The sequence below is a fragment of the Scyliorhinus torazame genome, chromosome 18 (genome assembly GCF_047496885.1).
Source record: "Scyliorhinus torazame isolate Kashiwa2021f chromosome 18, sScyTor2.1, whole genome shotgun sequence".
NCBI classification, from domain to species: Eukaryota; Metazoa; Chordata; class Chondrichthyes; order Carcharhiniformes; family Scyliorhinidae; genus Scyliorhinus; species Scyliorhinus torazame.
Genome location: NC_092724.1, coordinates 103,308,675 through 103,324,464, shown reverse-complemented (window position 1 = coordinate 103,324,464; position 15,790 = coordinate 103,308,675). Strand labels below are relative to the sequence as shown.

Here is a 15,790-nt window from a genome sequence, read left to right as displayed (position 1 = left end):
CTAATACCGAAGGTGGTGGATATTGAGTACTCGGCAATTGCAGTGTCGGATCATGCCCCACACTGGGTGGCTCTACGGGTTAGTGTGGAGAGAGGGCAACGGCTGCTGTGGAGACTGGATGTGGAGTTGTTAGCAGACGAGGCGGCCTGTGGGTGGGTTAACAAGTCCATCCAGAACTACCTGATAACAAATGATACGGGGGAGGTCTCTGCAGCGACAGTCTGGGAAGCTCTGAAGGCAGTAGTCAGAGGGGAATTAATCTCGATACAGGCCCACAGAGAAAAGGTGGAACGGGCTGAGAGGGATAGATTAATGGAGGAGATACTCCAGGTGGACAGGAGATACTCGGAGGCCCCCGGACGCGGGGCTACTGAGGGAGCGGCGGAGGTTACAGGCGGAGTTTGGGCTGTTGACCACAGGGAAAGCAGTGGAACAGTTGAGGAAGGCAAGGGGGGCAATCTATGAGTACAGGGAAAAGGCAAGCAGAATGTTGGCACACCAGCTCAGGAAAAGAGCGGCGGCCAGGGTGATAGGTAAAGTAAACAGTAGAGACGGTAATGCTGTCCTGGACCCAGCGGGGGTGAACAAGGTGTTTAAGGACATTTATGGTAAATTATATGAGTCAAAACCCCCGGCTGGGGTGGAGGGGATGAGACAATTTCTGGATCAGTTGAGGTTCCCGAGGGTGGAGGAAAACTTGGTGGAGGGGCTGGATGCCTCAGTTGAGATTGAGGAAATAATCAAGGGGCTGGAGGGCATGCAGTCGGGCAAGGCCCCGGGCCTGATGGCTACCCGGTGGAATTCTATAAGACGTTTTCAGAGATATTGAGCCCACTGCTGGTGAGGACATTTAACAAAGTAAGAGAGAAGGGAGTCCTCCCCCCAACAATGTCGCAGGCCTCGATTTCATTGATCTTGAAACGGGAGAAGAATCCGGAGCAATGCGGGTCATACAGGCCGATTTTGCTACTAAATGTGGATGCCAAACTGCTGGCTAAGATACTGGCCACAAGGATAGAGGACTGTGTCCCGGGGACGATAGGGGAAGACCAGACGGGATTTGTTCAGGGTAGGCAACTCAAGGCCAATGTTCAAAGGCTTCTAAATGTTATTATGATGCCCTCAGAAGGAGCGGAGGCGGAGGTGGTGGTAGCGATGGATGTGGAGAAGGCTTTTGATCGGATGGAGTGGAATTACATGTGGGAGGCGCTAGGAAGGTTTGGGTTTGGTGAGGGCTTTATTGACTTTACCTATCAGGCACCAGTAGCGAGTGTGCGTACGAACCGGCTGAGGTTGGACTATTTTGAACTACACCGAGGGACAAGGCAAGGGTGCCCCCTCTCCCCGTTACTGTTTTCTCTGGCCATAGAGCCATTGGCCATGGCGTTAAGAGCCTCTAGGAACTGGAAAGGGCTGGTTCGGGGGGGGGCTGGAGCACCGGGTCTTGTAAATTTCGGACCCGTTGGAAGGGGTGGGGGAAGCAATGCAAATCTTGGGGGAATTTGGCAATTTTTGGGGAAAAGCAAGATGTTTGCGATCCAGGCAAGAGGGCAGGAGAAGGGACTGGGAGTTCTGCCGCTTAGAATGGTAGGGAAGAGCTTTCGATATCTGTGAATCCAGGTGGCCCGGAAATGGGCGGTACTACACAAGTTAAACCTACCCGGTTGGTAGAACAAATGGACGGGGACTTTAAGAGATGGGACATGCTCCCGCTATCACTGGCGGGGAGGGTGCAGACCGTGAAAATGACGGTCCTCCCCAGATTTCTGTTTGTCTTTCAGTGCCTCCCCATGTTCATTCCTAAGGCCTTTTTCAAGCGGGTGAATAAGATTGTTTTGGGCTTTGTGTGGGCGAGTAAAACCCCGCGAGTGAAGAAAGTGTTGCTGGAGCGGAGTCGGAGGGAGGGTGGATTGGTGCTGCCGAATTTCTGCAATTACTACTGGCGGCTAATGTAGCTATGATTAGGAAGTGGGGAGTGGGGGAGGGGTCGGCATGGGAGCGGATGGAGGCGGCGTCATGTAAAGACACCAGTCTGGGAGCATTAGTAACGGCACCTCTGCCTTTCCCGCCGGCCGATACTCTACAAGTCTAGTGGTAGTGGCGGCTCTGAGGATCTGGAGGCAGTGGAGGAGATATAAGAGAGTGGAGGGAGCATCGATTTGGACCCCGATTTATAACAACGACAGGTTTGTACTGGGAAGGCTAGATGGCGGGTTCCGGAGTTGGCAGAGGGCAGGAATTTGAAGGATGGGGCATTTATTTATAGATGGGAGCTTTCCCAGCTTGAAAGCATTGAAGGATAAATTTAAATTGCCAGCAGGGAATGATTTAGGTATTTGCAGGTGCACGACTTCTTGAGAAAACAGGTGCCGGCCTTTCCGCTGCTGCCGCCATGTGGGATACAGGATAGCGTAGTTTCCAGTACCTGGGTGGGAGAGGGGAAGGTATCGGATATTTACCAGGAGCTTTCGGAGGTGGAGGAAACTCCAGTGGAGGAGCTTAAGGGCAAGTGGGAGGACAAGCCCGGAGGATAGTTAGAGGCGGGTTTATGGGCGGATGCCCTAAGCAGGGTTAATTCCTCCTCATCGTGCGCCAGGCTTCGCCTGATACAATTTAAGGTAGTCCACTGGGCACACATGATGGTGGCTAGGATGAGCAAGTTTTTCGGGGTAGAGGATAGGTGTGCGAGGTGCGCGGGAAGCCCAGCAAATCATGTCCACATGTTTGGGCATGCCCGAAGCTTAGAGGGTTTGGCAGGGTTTTGCTAAGGCAATGTCCACGGTGCTAAAAACACAGATGGTGCTGAATCCGGAGGTAGCGATCTTTGGAGTGTTGGAAGATCCGGGAGTTCAGGGGGCGAAAGAGGCCGACGTCCTGGCCTTTGCCTCCCTGGCAGGCCGGAGACGGATCTTATTAATGTGGAGGGACTCGAAGCCACCGAGTGTAGAGACCTGGGTTAGTGACATGGCTGGGTTTCTCAGTGTCGAGAAAATAAAGTTGACTTAAGAGGGTCACTGTTAGGGTTCTCCTGGAGGTGGCACCCATTTATAAACACCCATTTCTTAAAGGTAGTCTCACATGACATCTCCCCCCAAGAAAAAAAACCCATCAATTTCAAGATGGTTTCATTTTTCACTATCCTTTAAGAAATGCACACAGTAAATATACTTTTTGTTTTAAAAAAAAACAATACACGCAAACCGGTACAATAATATAGTCCATTTTTATTTCTCTTCCTCCAACTGAAATCCTTCTCGATTGACAGTCTCTTCGAACAAGAAGGTCTCTGCACGATCCATCCAATTCTCTACGCCTCGGCATTTCTCTTCAAAGTCAGATACTTTAGTTCAATCTGATCACAGAGTCCCTTGCAATTCTCCAGCACAGGAGCATTGGTTATCACAGCTTTCAAGCAGTCAAATGCCTGTTGAAAGTCCGCTGTCCATTGAAATTTATGACTCTTCTTCAGCAAGTCCATCAGTGGAGCAACCACGCTCCAAAGGTTTTGCACAAATGTTCGATCAAATCCACTCATGCCAAGAACTCGCATTATTTCCCTTCGTCTTGAGGGTATCGGAAACTCCTCAAGGAAAGTGACTTGGGCCTTTCCAAATTCACTTTTGGCTAGGTTTATCACCAAACCTGCCTCCTGAAGTCGATCAGATAACTCCATCAGATGTTTTAAATTTTCTTTCCATGTCTGGCTGAAAATTGCCAGATCGTCGATGTATATCGCACAATTTGGTAATCCTGAAATTACTTTGTTAGTTAACCGTTGAAATGTGGCTGGGGTGTTTTTCATTCCAAATGGCAGAACTTTGAATTGGTATATACCATCTGGAGTCACAAAAGCTGAAAGCTCCTTTGCCCTTTCGGATAAAGGTACCTGCCAGCAACCTTGAAGTAAAACCAGTTGGAAATAAAATCTGATTGTCCCACTTTCACAATGCAATCCTCCAAATGTGGGATAGGATTAGAGTGCGTTCTTGTAACTGCATGAACCTTTCTATAGTCCACACACAACCGTTGGGTACCGTCTGGTTTTTGTACCATCACTATGGGGAGCTCCATTAGCTGCAACCCACTTCAATTATGCAATTTTTAAGCATACTCTCAATCTCTTTGTTAACCTGTGCCAATTGTAAAGGGTTAAGTCTATATGGATGTTGTTTGATTGGAACAGCATTACCCACATCTACATAATGTATAGCCATTTTAGTACTTCCCAATTTATCTCCACAAACCTGCCCACGTGATATCAATAACTCTTTCAGGTCAGTCCGTTTTTCCTCTGGAAGGTAACTCAACAATTTATCCCAATTTTTAAGAACATCCTCGTTTTCCAATTTAATTTGAGATATGTCAAATTCACAGTCATCAAGATTTGGTTCGTCACTTTGAGTTAGAATCATTAAAACCTCCTCCTTTTCCTCTCCTTGCCTTTCAAAGTACCTTTAAGTATATTCACATGACACACTCGGTGAGTCTTCCTTCTATCTGGTGTTTTTACCACATAATTCACCTCACTTAATTTCCTTTCAATCTGATAAGGTCCACAAAACCTTGCTTTTAAAGGTTCACCTACCACTGGTAACAATACTAAAAACTTTATCTCCGCTGGCAAAACTACGAACTTTGGATTTCTTGTCCATTACCCGTTTCATCATATTTTTGGCAACTTTTAAATTTTGTCTAGCCAATTCATCTGCTCTATTTAATCGGTCCCTAAAATTTAACATGTAATCCAATAATGCAATTTCTGATTTCTCACTCACCAATTTTTCCTTAATCAATTTAAGAAATACCACTGGTACCTCATGTGCAACTCGCAACACCTCCTTTCTATACCCTACCGGCAATTTAATTTGGCCCTCTTACCTCATGACCAAAAATTAGTTCAAAAGGACTAAATATGGTTGACTCATTAGGAACATCCCTAATTGCAAACAGCATGAATGGCATTCCTTTATCCCAATCCTCTGGGTAATCGTGACAATAAGCCCTCAACTTTGTGTTTAATGTCTGATGCCACCTTTCTAACGGTCCCTGGGATTCTGGATGGTACGCAGTTGATTTAAATTGTTTTACTCCTAAGCTATCCATAACTTATTTGAATAGCCTTGAGATAAAATTTGATCCTTGATCCGATTGCATTTCTGTGGGTAGTCCATATCTAGTAAAGAATTTAAGAAACCCCTCCACAATCTTTTTAGCTGTAATATTACGTACAGGAATGGCCTCTGGAAACCTAGTAAACACATCCATTATAGTCAAAATATATTGATTCCCACTTTTTGTTTTCGGAAGCAGTCCTACGCGATCAATTAGGACCCTTGCAAAAGGTTCCTCAAATGCTGGAATGGGTATTAAGGGTGCTGGTTTTATCACTGCTTGAGGTTTCCCTATCACTTGACATGTGTGACATGATTGACAAAATTTAACTACATCTTTATGTAGTCCAGGCCAATAAAAATGTTTTTGGATTTTAGCTTGAGTTTTCCTTATTCCCAAATGACCTCCCACTGGTACCTCATGTGTAACTCGCAACACCTCCTTTCTATACCCTACCGGCAATACTACTTGATGAACTTCTGCCCACTTTTCATTCGCCTGCATATGTAAAGGTCTCCATTTTCTCATTAAGACATCAGTTTTACGGTAATAACACTCTGGTATACAATCAGATTCCTCTTCCATGTATGCTTTCTGATACATCCGTTTTATTTCTATATCTTTTTGTTGTAACTCCGCCAATTTTCCTGAACTAAAAATATCTGCTTCATCCTCCACCTGATCTTGTTCTTTTCCAACCATCTGATCAAAAATTATTTCTGAAAATTGCACTTCACCTTCATCTTCACTCTTTGATCTCTCCTCTTGTCTTATCTTGCGACTTTGCAACCGTGTTACTTCACAATCCGGAAAAATCCCAGGATATTCGTCCTTCAACACATCAGTTGTCTGATTTTCCACTGGCTTATCAACCACTCCCACCTGCGATCCAGCTATATCATTACCCAAGATAAATTGTATTCCTGGGCAAGATAGTTTCTCTATTACTCCTACTACCACTTCACCACTCTTCACTGGACTTTCCAACCTTACCTTATATAACTGAACACAACTCCTCTCACTCTGAATTCCACATATTAGCACCTTTTCTGGCAACATTCTTCCCAAACTACATAACTCCTCATCTCTTACCATTAAAGATTGACTGGCTCCCGTATCTCTTAAAATTGTGTCTTCTTTACCTGCTTCTCCTGATACACATAAGTAAACTTTACCCACACAAGTAAATTCTTTGAAGAGATCTGGCACCTTCTTATCAATCACCTCTTGATCAGGCTGTACAATCTTTTGCACCTCCTTCGCTTCACTTGGGCTTTCCTTTACCCCTTTAACAAACCCAACTGTCTTATCCTGTTTTAACACATCAGCCTTCCCAGTGCTTTTCTTCAACCACCAACACTGTGACTTTAAATGGCCTAGTTTATTACACTGCAAACATTTGAAACTTTTCATGTCTCTTTCACCCTCCTGGATTTCTTTTTAAATCTGAGGTACACTCTCCTTATTATCTCCCATCAGATCACCTTTACCTTTACCACTTGAGTATTTCTCATGTCCCCAGTTTCTATCCCTCACAGGCTGAAGCTGATGTCGGAAACCAAGCTTTGATTTATGAACTAATTCATAATCATCTGCCATTTCTGCTGCTTACCTCGCAGTTCTAACCCTCTGCTCTTCCACATGAGTTCTCACTACATCAGGAATTGAATTTTTAAACTCCTCCAAAAGTATAATTTCTCTGAGAGCTTCATGCGTTTGGTCTATTTTCAAAGCCCTTATCCACCTATCAAAATTACTCTGTTTGGTCCTTTAAACTCCATGTATGTTTGACCAAATTCTTTCCTTAAATTTCTAAACCTTTGTCTGTAGGCTTCAGGCACCAGTTCATCTGCACCTAAGATGGATTTTTTCACCTCCTCATACGTCCCAGATACCTCCTCTGATAGTGATGCACACACTTCACTAGCTCTACCTACCAGCTTTGTTTGAATCAGTAATACCCACATGTCCTGTGGCCATTTCATTTGTTTAGCTACCTTCTCAAATGAAATTAAAAAGCGTTCTACCACCTTCTCATCAAGCCTTGGCAATGCTTGGACATATTTAAATAGATTCCCACCAAGCCTTCGACTTTGACGCTCTTTCTCACTATCCTCATCACTATCATCCAACTGTACATTTCCCTTTACGTCTGCTAGTTTTAACTGACTGTCATGGATCATAGCCATTTTCTGAAGTTCAAACTCTCTCTCTTTTCCCCTTTCCTCTCTATCTCTTTCTTTTTGTTCTGTTCGGGCTATTCTTTCTGTGTTTCTTTCTTCTCTCGCCTTTTCTTTTTCTACGATCTGTATCTCCCTTTCTCTTTCTTTTTCTCTCATCGCATATTCAAGCTGCTTTAATTCTTTTTCATGTTCAAGTTGCTTAATCTGCAACTGGATCTATGCCATTTTTAATGAGTCAGACTGTATCTCAGGCAACTTCAAATGCTTAGCCACCACCATAATTACCTCATATTTTTGCATTTTGTCAGGTTATGTTAACTGCAATGTTTTTGCCAAATCTAACAGTCTGTTTTTAGTCTCTGTCCGTAAGGTACTGCGTGTGACCGTCTCTATTCCCAAAATCCTCAGAGCCTCTGAAAGAGCCATTGTCCACAACACACTCCCTACTTAAACCAAAATACCACACCTGAAAAGCACCCACAAGATGCTCAACCCTCACTGTCTTTAAGTTCACTAAGCCAATCCAATAGATAGACTTTTATCCCGGATGAGCCCCCAATTTGTTATGGGCCAGGAATTAGAGAACCCCAAAGTGTATCATGGAGTTCACCTGACCCACAACTTTGAATACATTGTGGTATGGGGAGCACACGGCCCACTCTACAGGTGTGGTACAGCAGAAATGGAAAAGTATTTTTTAAAAGCAAAACAATGTTTATTCTATGAATTCAAGTTAACCTTTTTAAAACATACAGTGAACATCTTAGCAACAATTAATTCAAATACAACCCCAAAAGAATACAACACGAAGTAAGCCTTTAAGCTTTCCTTTTAACATCCATACGACTTAAAACACCTTTTACCAGAAGCACACCAGGTTAAAGTCACTACTGTTATTAGTTTTAAATCACCAGGATCGATTTACAGTCTTTAGATTACAGAGAGAGATTCATACACCTTCTGGCTGTGACTGCAGCTATTCAGCTCTGAAAATGAAACTAAAACACACCCTGCAGCCTGCTCAAAAACGGAAGTAAAAAGCTGACAGACAGCCCAGCTCCACCCACTCTCTGACATCACTGCAGCAATAAACACCCATTTCTTAAAGGTACTCTCACTTCAGATATTTGTATACACATCCATTTATAAACACCCATTTCTTAAAGGTACTCTCACATGACAGTTGGTTAATTGGAATTACTGGCAGGTGTAGATAGTAAGTTCAAGTTTTTCCTTTCGTTTCAGAACTGTTTAACTGATCACTGTAAAGCTATTTTTTTTACGGGTAATGTGGTTAATTCTGTGTTTACATTAATGTTTCGAAACATAGAAACATCATGGCGTTTGTGTGGGGGGGGGGAAAGAATCCAAGGATTCCTAAATCGAAACTCCAAAGAAGGAAAAATCTAGGTAGTCTGGCCCTGCCGAATCTCCAATGCTATCACTGGACAGCTACAGCCAAGAGGGCGAGGGGATAGATGCGTGAACCCAGCATGGAATGCGTGAGGTTGGAGGAGTCGTCCTGCAAGGGAACAACCTGCCGGGCCCTCACCACGGCAGTGCTCCCGTCCCACTACAACAAAGTACACATCCTGCCCAGTGGTGGCCGCCACACTGAAGATATGGACCCAAATGAGCAAGCATCTCGGTCTAACCAAGATGTCCCCCATGGCCCCCATCTGTGGCAACCACAAATTCCCACCAGCCATGCTCGACGCAACCTTCAAAAAATGGAGACAGGACAGGGGGACACTAGCAATCACGGACTTTTACACAGGGGACAGACTTGAGACATGGGCAAACTGACAGAAGACCGGAACCACTGACAGAACAGGAACTCAGGTACCTCCAAATTGAACACCTTCTCCGCAAGGAGACAGCAAGGTGTCCCAGGGCCCTGTGAGACACACCACTAGAGGAACTAATAAACATGGACAGTCAGGAGGGGGACCTGTGGGAACATATATGGATGGTTACTGGATCAGGAAAGACTACCACTGGACAAAGCCAGATGAAAATGGGAGGAGAAACTGGGGACGAAGTGGGCTGGGAACTCTGGAGCAAAGCACTCAGTGGGACCAACTCTACTTCCTCCTGCACTAGGCTAAGCCTCATGAAGTTCAAAGTGGTGCACAGAGCTCACCTACCCAGAACCCGAATGAGCAGGTACTTCCCAGAGGTGTAGGATAGTTGCAAGCGGTGCCAGAGAGGCCCAGCCAACCACACCCACATGTTCTGGGCCTGCCCCAGACTCGTCGGGATCTGGACAGCCTTCTTTGAGGCGATGTCCAAGGTTGTGGGGGTGAGAGTGGAGGCATGCACCGTGAGTGGCAGTGTTCGGGGTGTCAGACCAGCCAGAACTACATATTGGGAAGAAGGCTGACACCCTTGCTTTTGCTTCTTTAACCACACGCCGAAGAATCCTGCTCGGCTGGCGATCAGCAGCATCACCGACTGCTGCAGACTGACTGGCAGACCTGTCGGAATTTTTCCATCTGGAGAAGATCAAATTCACCTCCAAGGGTCGGAGGAGGTTTTTTACAAAGTGTTCAGGCCATTCATCAGCCTGTTCCAAGACTTGTTTGAAGCCAACAGCGATTAGGAAGAATGGGGGAGGGGGGATCAAGGAGGGCAGACAAGATCATGCAGAACAGATAGGAACAAGGGGTGGGGTGGCAAGAAAGGAACCCAGGTGAGTATCAGGAAGGGACATGGGAAACGAGTGAGCGGGGGGGGGGAGGCAGAGAGCCCCCTCCAGCTAGGCCATTGGGGTAACAGCAACAACCATAAAATGAAAGAAAGAATATAAAAATACAACACCCATGGCTAAAGAAAGGGGCAAGGTGGAGCCCGACTGCCAACGGGGGAGGCGAGCGGGTGGAAGGGGGAGCAAGGAAAGGGGGTGGGCCGATGGAAGGGGTACATGTAAATTGTACATTAGAAACATCTCACTCTGTAAAGTTTATGTGTTTCTTGTATGTCTAATTGTTAAATTGTTAAAATTAGAAAATTCTAATAAAAATATTTATTTAAAAAAAGAAACATAGAAACATAGAAAATAGGTGCAGGAGTGAGTATTTTGGCCCTTCGAGCCTGCACCACCATCCAATATGATAATGGCTGATCATGCAAATTCAGTGTCCCATTCCCATTTTCTCTCCATTCCCCTTGATCCCTTTAGCCACAAGGGCCAAGTCCACTCCCTCCTGAATATATCCAATGAACTGGCTGCAACAGCTTTCTGTGGTAGAGAATTCCACAAGTTCGCAACTCTCTGAGAGAAGGGGTTCTTCCACATCTCAGTCCTGAATGGCTTACCTCTTATTCTTGGGCTGTGACTCCTAGTTCTCAACGTCCCCAACATCGGGAACATTCTTCCCGCATCTAGCCTGTCCAGTCCCATCAGGATTTTATATGTTTCTATGAGATCACCTCTCATTCTTCTAAACTCCAGTGAGCACAAGCCCAGTCGATCCAGTCATTCTTCATATGTTAGTCCTGCCATCTTGGGAATTAGTCAGGTGAACCTTCGCTGGGCACCCTCAACAGCCAGGATGTCCTTCCTCAAACTAGGAGACCAAAACTGCACACAATACTCAAGGTAGGGCCTCACCAATGCCCTTTATAACTGCAGCAAGACATCCCTACTCCAATACTCAAATACTCGCTATGAAGGCCAACATGCCATTAGTTTTCCTCACCTGCTGTACCTGCATGCCAACATTCAGAGACTGTTCCACCATGACACCCAGGTTTCATTGCACTTCCCCTTTTCCTAAACTGCCACCATTCAGATAATAATCTGCCTTCATGTTTTTGCCACCAAAGTGGATAACCTCACATTTACCGACATTATATTGGATTTGCCAAGTATTTGCCCACTCAGCCAGCCTGTCGAAGTCACCCTGCATGCCCTTTGCAGCCTCCTCACAGCACACACTGCCACCCAGCTTACTGTCATCTGCAAAGTTGGAGATATTGCATGCAATTCCTTTGTCCAAATCATTAATGTATATTGTGAACAGCTGGGGTCCCAGCACTGAGGCCTATGGTACCCCATTAGTCACTGCCTGCCACTCTGAAAAGGACCCGTTTATTCCCACTCTCTCCTTCCTGTCTGCCAACCAGTTCTCTATTCACGCCAATACTTTACCCCCAATACCATGAGCTTTAATTTTGCTCACTAGTCTCTTGTGTGGGACCTCGTCAGAAGTCTTTTGAAAGTCCAGATACACAACATCCACTGGTTCACCCTTGTCCACTCTGCTGGTCATATCCTCACAAGATTTGTTCCAGAAGATTTTTTTTAACATAAAAGATACTTATTGGTCAGAGTCATCACTCCTGGGGTGAAGTATCGTTTCCTCACAGTTTTACAAATTGAAAAATTGTTTGGGGTTCTCGTCTGTTGTCCTAACAAACGTTAGGGTCTGGTCCGGTATCTGAACACTGGGTTGATTTCCTGTGGCTATCTTGGTAGGGCAAAATCATGTCAAGAAACTGGAGAGTATTATGAAAAAAGTACCACCCTTCCAGCACATAGTCCCTGGTGACACCACAGTAACAGTTGTTAAGAGCACTTCAGCTGCCGACATAAAGGCTACTGTGGAGGCAATAAAAACGTGATTCTATTTTAATGCAGTCCTATACAAGAACCACACTGAAGTTAGTATGCCCACTGAATAGTATGTAGGTAATGATTCATTGCAGGATAATGTACAGTCTATGAAAAGTGTGTATGAGAAAAGATTACGGATTGACTTTGACAAAGAGTCATCGGACTCAAAACGTTAGCTCTTTTCTCTCCCTACAGATGCTGCTAGACCTGCTGAGATTTTCCAGCATTTTCTCTTTCGTCTCACTTTTATATGCAGATTTGCGAAAAAGTGATCCCATCCACAATGGGCAGGATTCACATTGCAAAGGGGCAGCACGGTAGCATTGTGGATAGCACAATTGCCTCACAGCTCCAGGGTCCCAGGTTCGATTATGGCTTGGGTCACTGTCTGTGCGGAGTCTGCACATCCTCCCCGTGTGTGCGTGGGTTTCCTCCGGGTGCTCCGGTTTCCTCCCACAGTCCAAAGATGTGCAGGTTAGGTGGATTGGCCATGCTAAATTGCCCTTAGTGTCCAAAATTGCCCTTAGTGTTGGGTGGGGTTACTGGGTTATGGGGATGGGGTGGAGGTGTTGACCTTGGGTAAGGTGCTCTTTCCAAGAGCCGGTGCAGACTTGATGGGCCGAATGGCCGAATGGCTTCCTTCTGCACTGTAAATTCTATATGTAAATCACGTTAGACCTCGCAAGGCATGGTGTGCTGGGTAGATCCTGGAAGAGTGATCTCCCGGCATCGATCAATTGCGTTGTGCCACACTGCCTTTCGGGTGTAATGCAGCCGCTAGATCTTGCCCTGCAGTCAGGCGGCTGGGTTAAGAAAACAATTTGGATACAAGACAGGATGCAGGGGCAAAATTCTCCAGTATCGGCGCGATGTCCGCCGACTGGCGCCCAAAATGGCGCAAATCAGTTGGGCATCGCGCCGCCCCAAAGGTGCGGAATGCTCCGCATCTTTGGGGGCTGAGCCCCAACCTTAAGGGGCTAGGCCCGCGCCGGACGAATTTCCGCCCGCCAGCTTGCGGAAAAGGCCTTTGGTGCCCCGCGGAGTGTCAGCAGCCGCTGACAGCATTCCCGCGCATGAGCAGTGGAGGGAGTCTCTTCCGCCTCCTCCATGGTGGAGACCGTGGCAAAGGCGGAAGGGAAAGAGTGCCCCCATGGCACAGGCCTGCCCGCGGATCGGTGGGCCCCGATCGCGGGCCAGGCCACCGTGGGGGCACCCCCCGGGGCCAGATCGCCCCGTGCCCCCCCCAGGACCCTGGAGCCCACCCGCACCGCCTTGTCCCGCCGGTAAGGTAGGTGGTTTAATCTACGCCGGCGGGACAGGCATTTTAGCGGAGGGACTTCGGGCCATCCGGGCCGGAGAATCGCGGGGGGGGGGGGGGGGGGGGGGGGGGCGCCAACCGGCGCGGCGCGATTCACGGTGGTGGAGAATTCGGCAAACGGCGGGGGCGGGATTCACGCCAGCCCCCGGCGATTCTCCGACCCGGCGGGGGGGGTCGGAGAATCTCGCCCCAGAAAGGTGAAGACGTGTATTATCAACATACTAGGGTAGCTGAACTCACACTCCCAGATAGCAGCACTAAATTACAGCATGTCGGGAAACTACAGATTGACAAATGCACCAGTAGTAACTGCTTAGACAATGGAGTTGAAGCCTTTGAGAGATATGCAATGTTATCTTTTAGACAAATATACATGGAATCAAAATCTATTTCCTAAATGGTTGCTACCTTTAGCAAAGTAGAAAAATGGGGCGAAATTTCCAGTTTGGGAGAACAAGTTCTCTTGCCGGAGCTGAATTGCACGTGATTTGCACTCCCATTTTGAGCAAGGGTCCCGATAGTGAGTTCCCGGTGTTGGCCGCTCCCCTCCCGCATCGCAATTCAGCCCACGAACCCTGGGATCTTTTGCTTCCCATCTCGCCCTCAGTACAGGGCTGACCCTCCCCTCCCCTCCCCCACATAGAGACCCCTAAATAAAGAAACCCCCCATAGAGATCCCCTAAATAAAGAGGCCACCCCCAGAAGCCCCCTTAATAAAATGACACTTGAGTTTTGTATTTAGGGTCGGGCAGGAGCAGAGCTTCTCCCTGTGTGACGGGCGGCGGTGGTGTTGGGGAACCGGAGGTTTGGGGGGAAACAGAACGAGAAAGAAAAGCACCAAGTTGGTGGAGAAAAGAGACGAGCAAGAAAAGAAAAAAGGCGACAAGCCACCCGCTTTATATAAATCACCGGTAGTTAGTGTTAGTTCTGCACGGGTAGCCGACAAGATGTCCACCACCGAAGTTCCCGAATACTCGCCCTTTTTCGCCGTGATGGGCGCCTCTGCTGCCATGGTTTTTAGCGCTCTAGGTGCTGCTTATGGTACTGCTAAGAGTGGAACAGGCATTGCTGCTATGTCTGTCATGAGGCCTGAGCAAATCATGAAATCCATCATTCCTGTTGTGATGGCGGGTATTATTGCTATCTATGGACTGGTGGTGGCAGTACTAATTGCCAACTCATTCACAGAAAAGATAACATTATTCAAGGGCTTCCTTCAGCTGGGTGCTGGTTTGAGCGTGGGCCTGAGTGGTCTTGCTGCTGGCTTTGCTATTGGCATAGTAGGTGATGCTGGTGTACGAGGAACTGCACAGCAGCCAAGGTTATTTGTTGGGATGATCCTGATCCTCATTTTTGCCGAAGTGTTGGGGCTTTATGGCCTGATTGTTGCTCTGATCCTTTCCACAAAATAAAGCCTGCAAATACAGCATTAAGCTCCGTCATTCTGTAGAGGGTGCCATCTCCGCTACTCCACTACTGGGCCGATATCTGGGGTTTGAATATCTGTGTGTGTCTCTCTCCAGCTGGCACTGAAACTTCAGAGGCCAGGGGATGTCGCACTGGGACACTTCCACTGAAGAGAGCACTGATTCAAGCCTGCCGTTTATTCCTAACCGACAGCCTGAGACTTATAGCACAAAGATCTCCAGACCCCTACCAATACCCAGGTGATTCTCTCTCTTGCCGGTGGTGCAACACTCACCCGGTTCCTACTCCACTAGAGTAGCTTTCCCAAGAGAGAGAATAGGACACTGCTGTTTATTCCCTAACCAGCAGTCTGTCCTGAGTGAATCGCTCAAGATGACCCTCGATTCCTGAACCCGGAATTAAGGTGAGGAGTATTTTAACAATGACTTGGTCAGAGATCGCTGGTGAAAGATTGAAGAATTTAAACAACTCCAATTATCATCAAATCAAGGTTTATTGCAAAACCCAGGTCAAAATCATCAACAGAAGAAACACAATAAAATCTTATGCTCTAATACAAACTAAGGCTATTCAAAAGTAATATAGCGGACACAACGAAAATTCTTATGATTACACAGTTTTTAGCAATATCACAAGGCACAAAACAAGTTCCCTTCCCCAAAGCCTCAACCACTATTAAAGTCAAGGGAGTTTCGCAAGCTGCTGCAGGATACTTACGGTCACAGGCTGCAGAGGTCAAGTCAGGGGTGCAGAGGTCGAGTCAAGAACGAAGAGACCCCCAATTGAAAACACAGCCCCTTTTATATTGTTATACCTGGCTTTGTTCTGTGATCGGCCAGCCCCTTTTGCATTGAAAAAGGTAAGTTTTAAAGTTCCCGCTGGTCCCGCCCCCTTTGAGCCGGTCAGAGCTGTCGAGATGGGAGTACCTCCCCTAGGTCCGCCTCCAGTCTGTTTTTTTGAGATAACGAGGTTGAGCTCCCTTGAAGATTTTCAAAGACTTCCATCTGCTCCGGAGATAGCTGCTATGTTGATGGGGTGTTGATTGGATTCTGCTCTGGTGGAGGCCAGGTCATTTACATCTGCATGGGGCTATGACCATCCCATTGTCCTGCTTGCATGCAAGCCTCCTGT

General features: G+C 46.8%; 1 protein-coding gene across 1 annotated transcript; it reads left to right on the top strand.

Moving 5' to 3' along the window:
* Positions 1-14,041: 14,041 nt before the first annotated feature.
* LOC140395396 (V-type proton ATPase 16 kDa proteolipid subunit c-like) lies at positions 14,042-14,658 on the top strand. Its single transcript, XM_072483104.1, has one exon. It carries the CDS (start codon positions 14,179-14,181, stop codon positions 14,641-14,643), a length of 465 nt encoding a protein of 154 aa, XP_072339205.1. The 5' UTR covers positions 14,042-14,178; the 3' UTR covers positions 14,644-14,658.
* Positions 14,659-15,790: the final 1,132 nt, after the last annotated feature.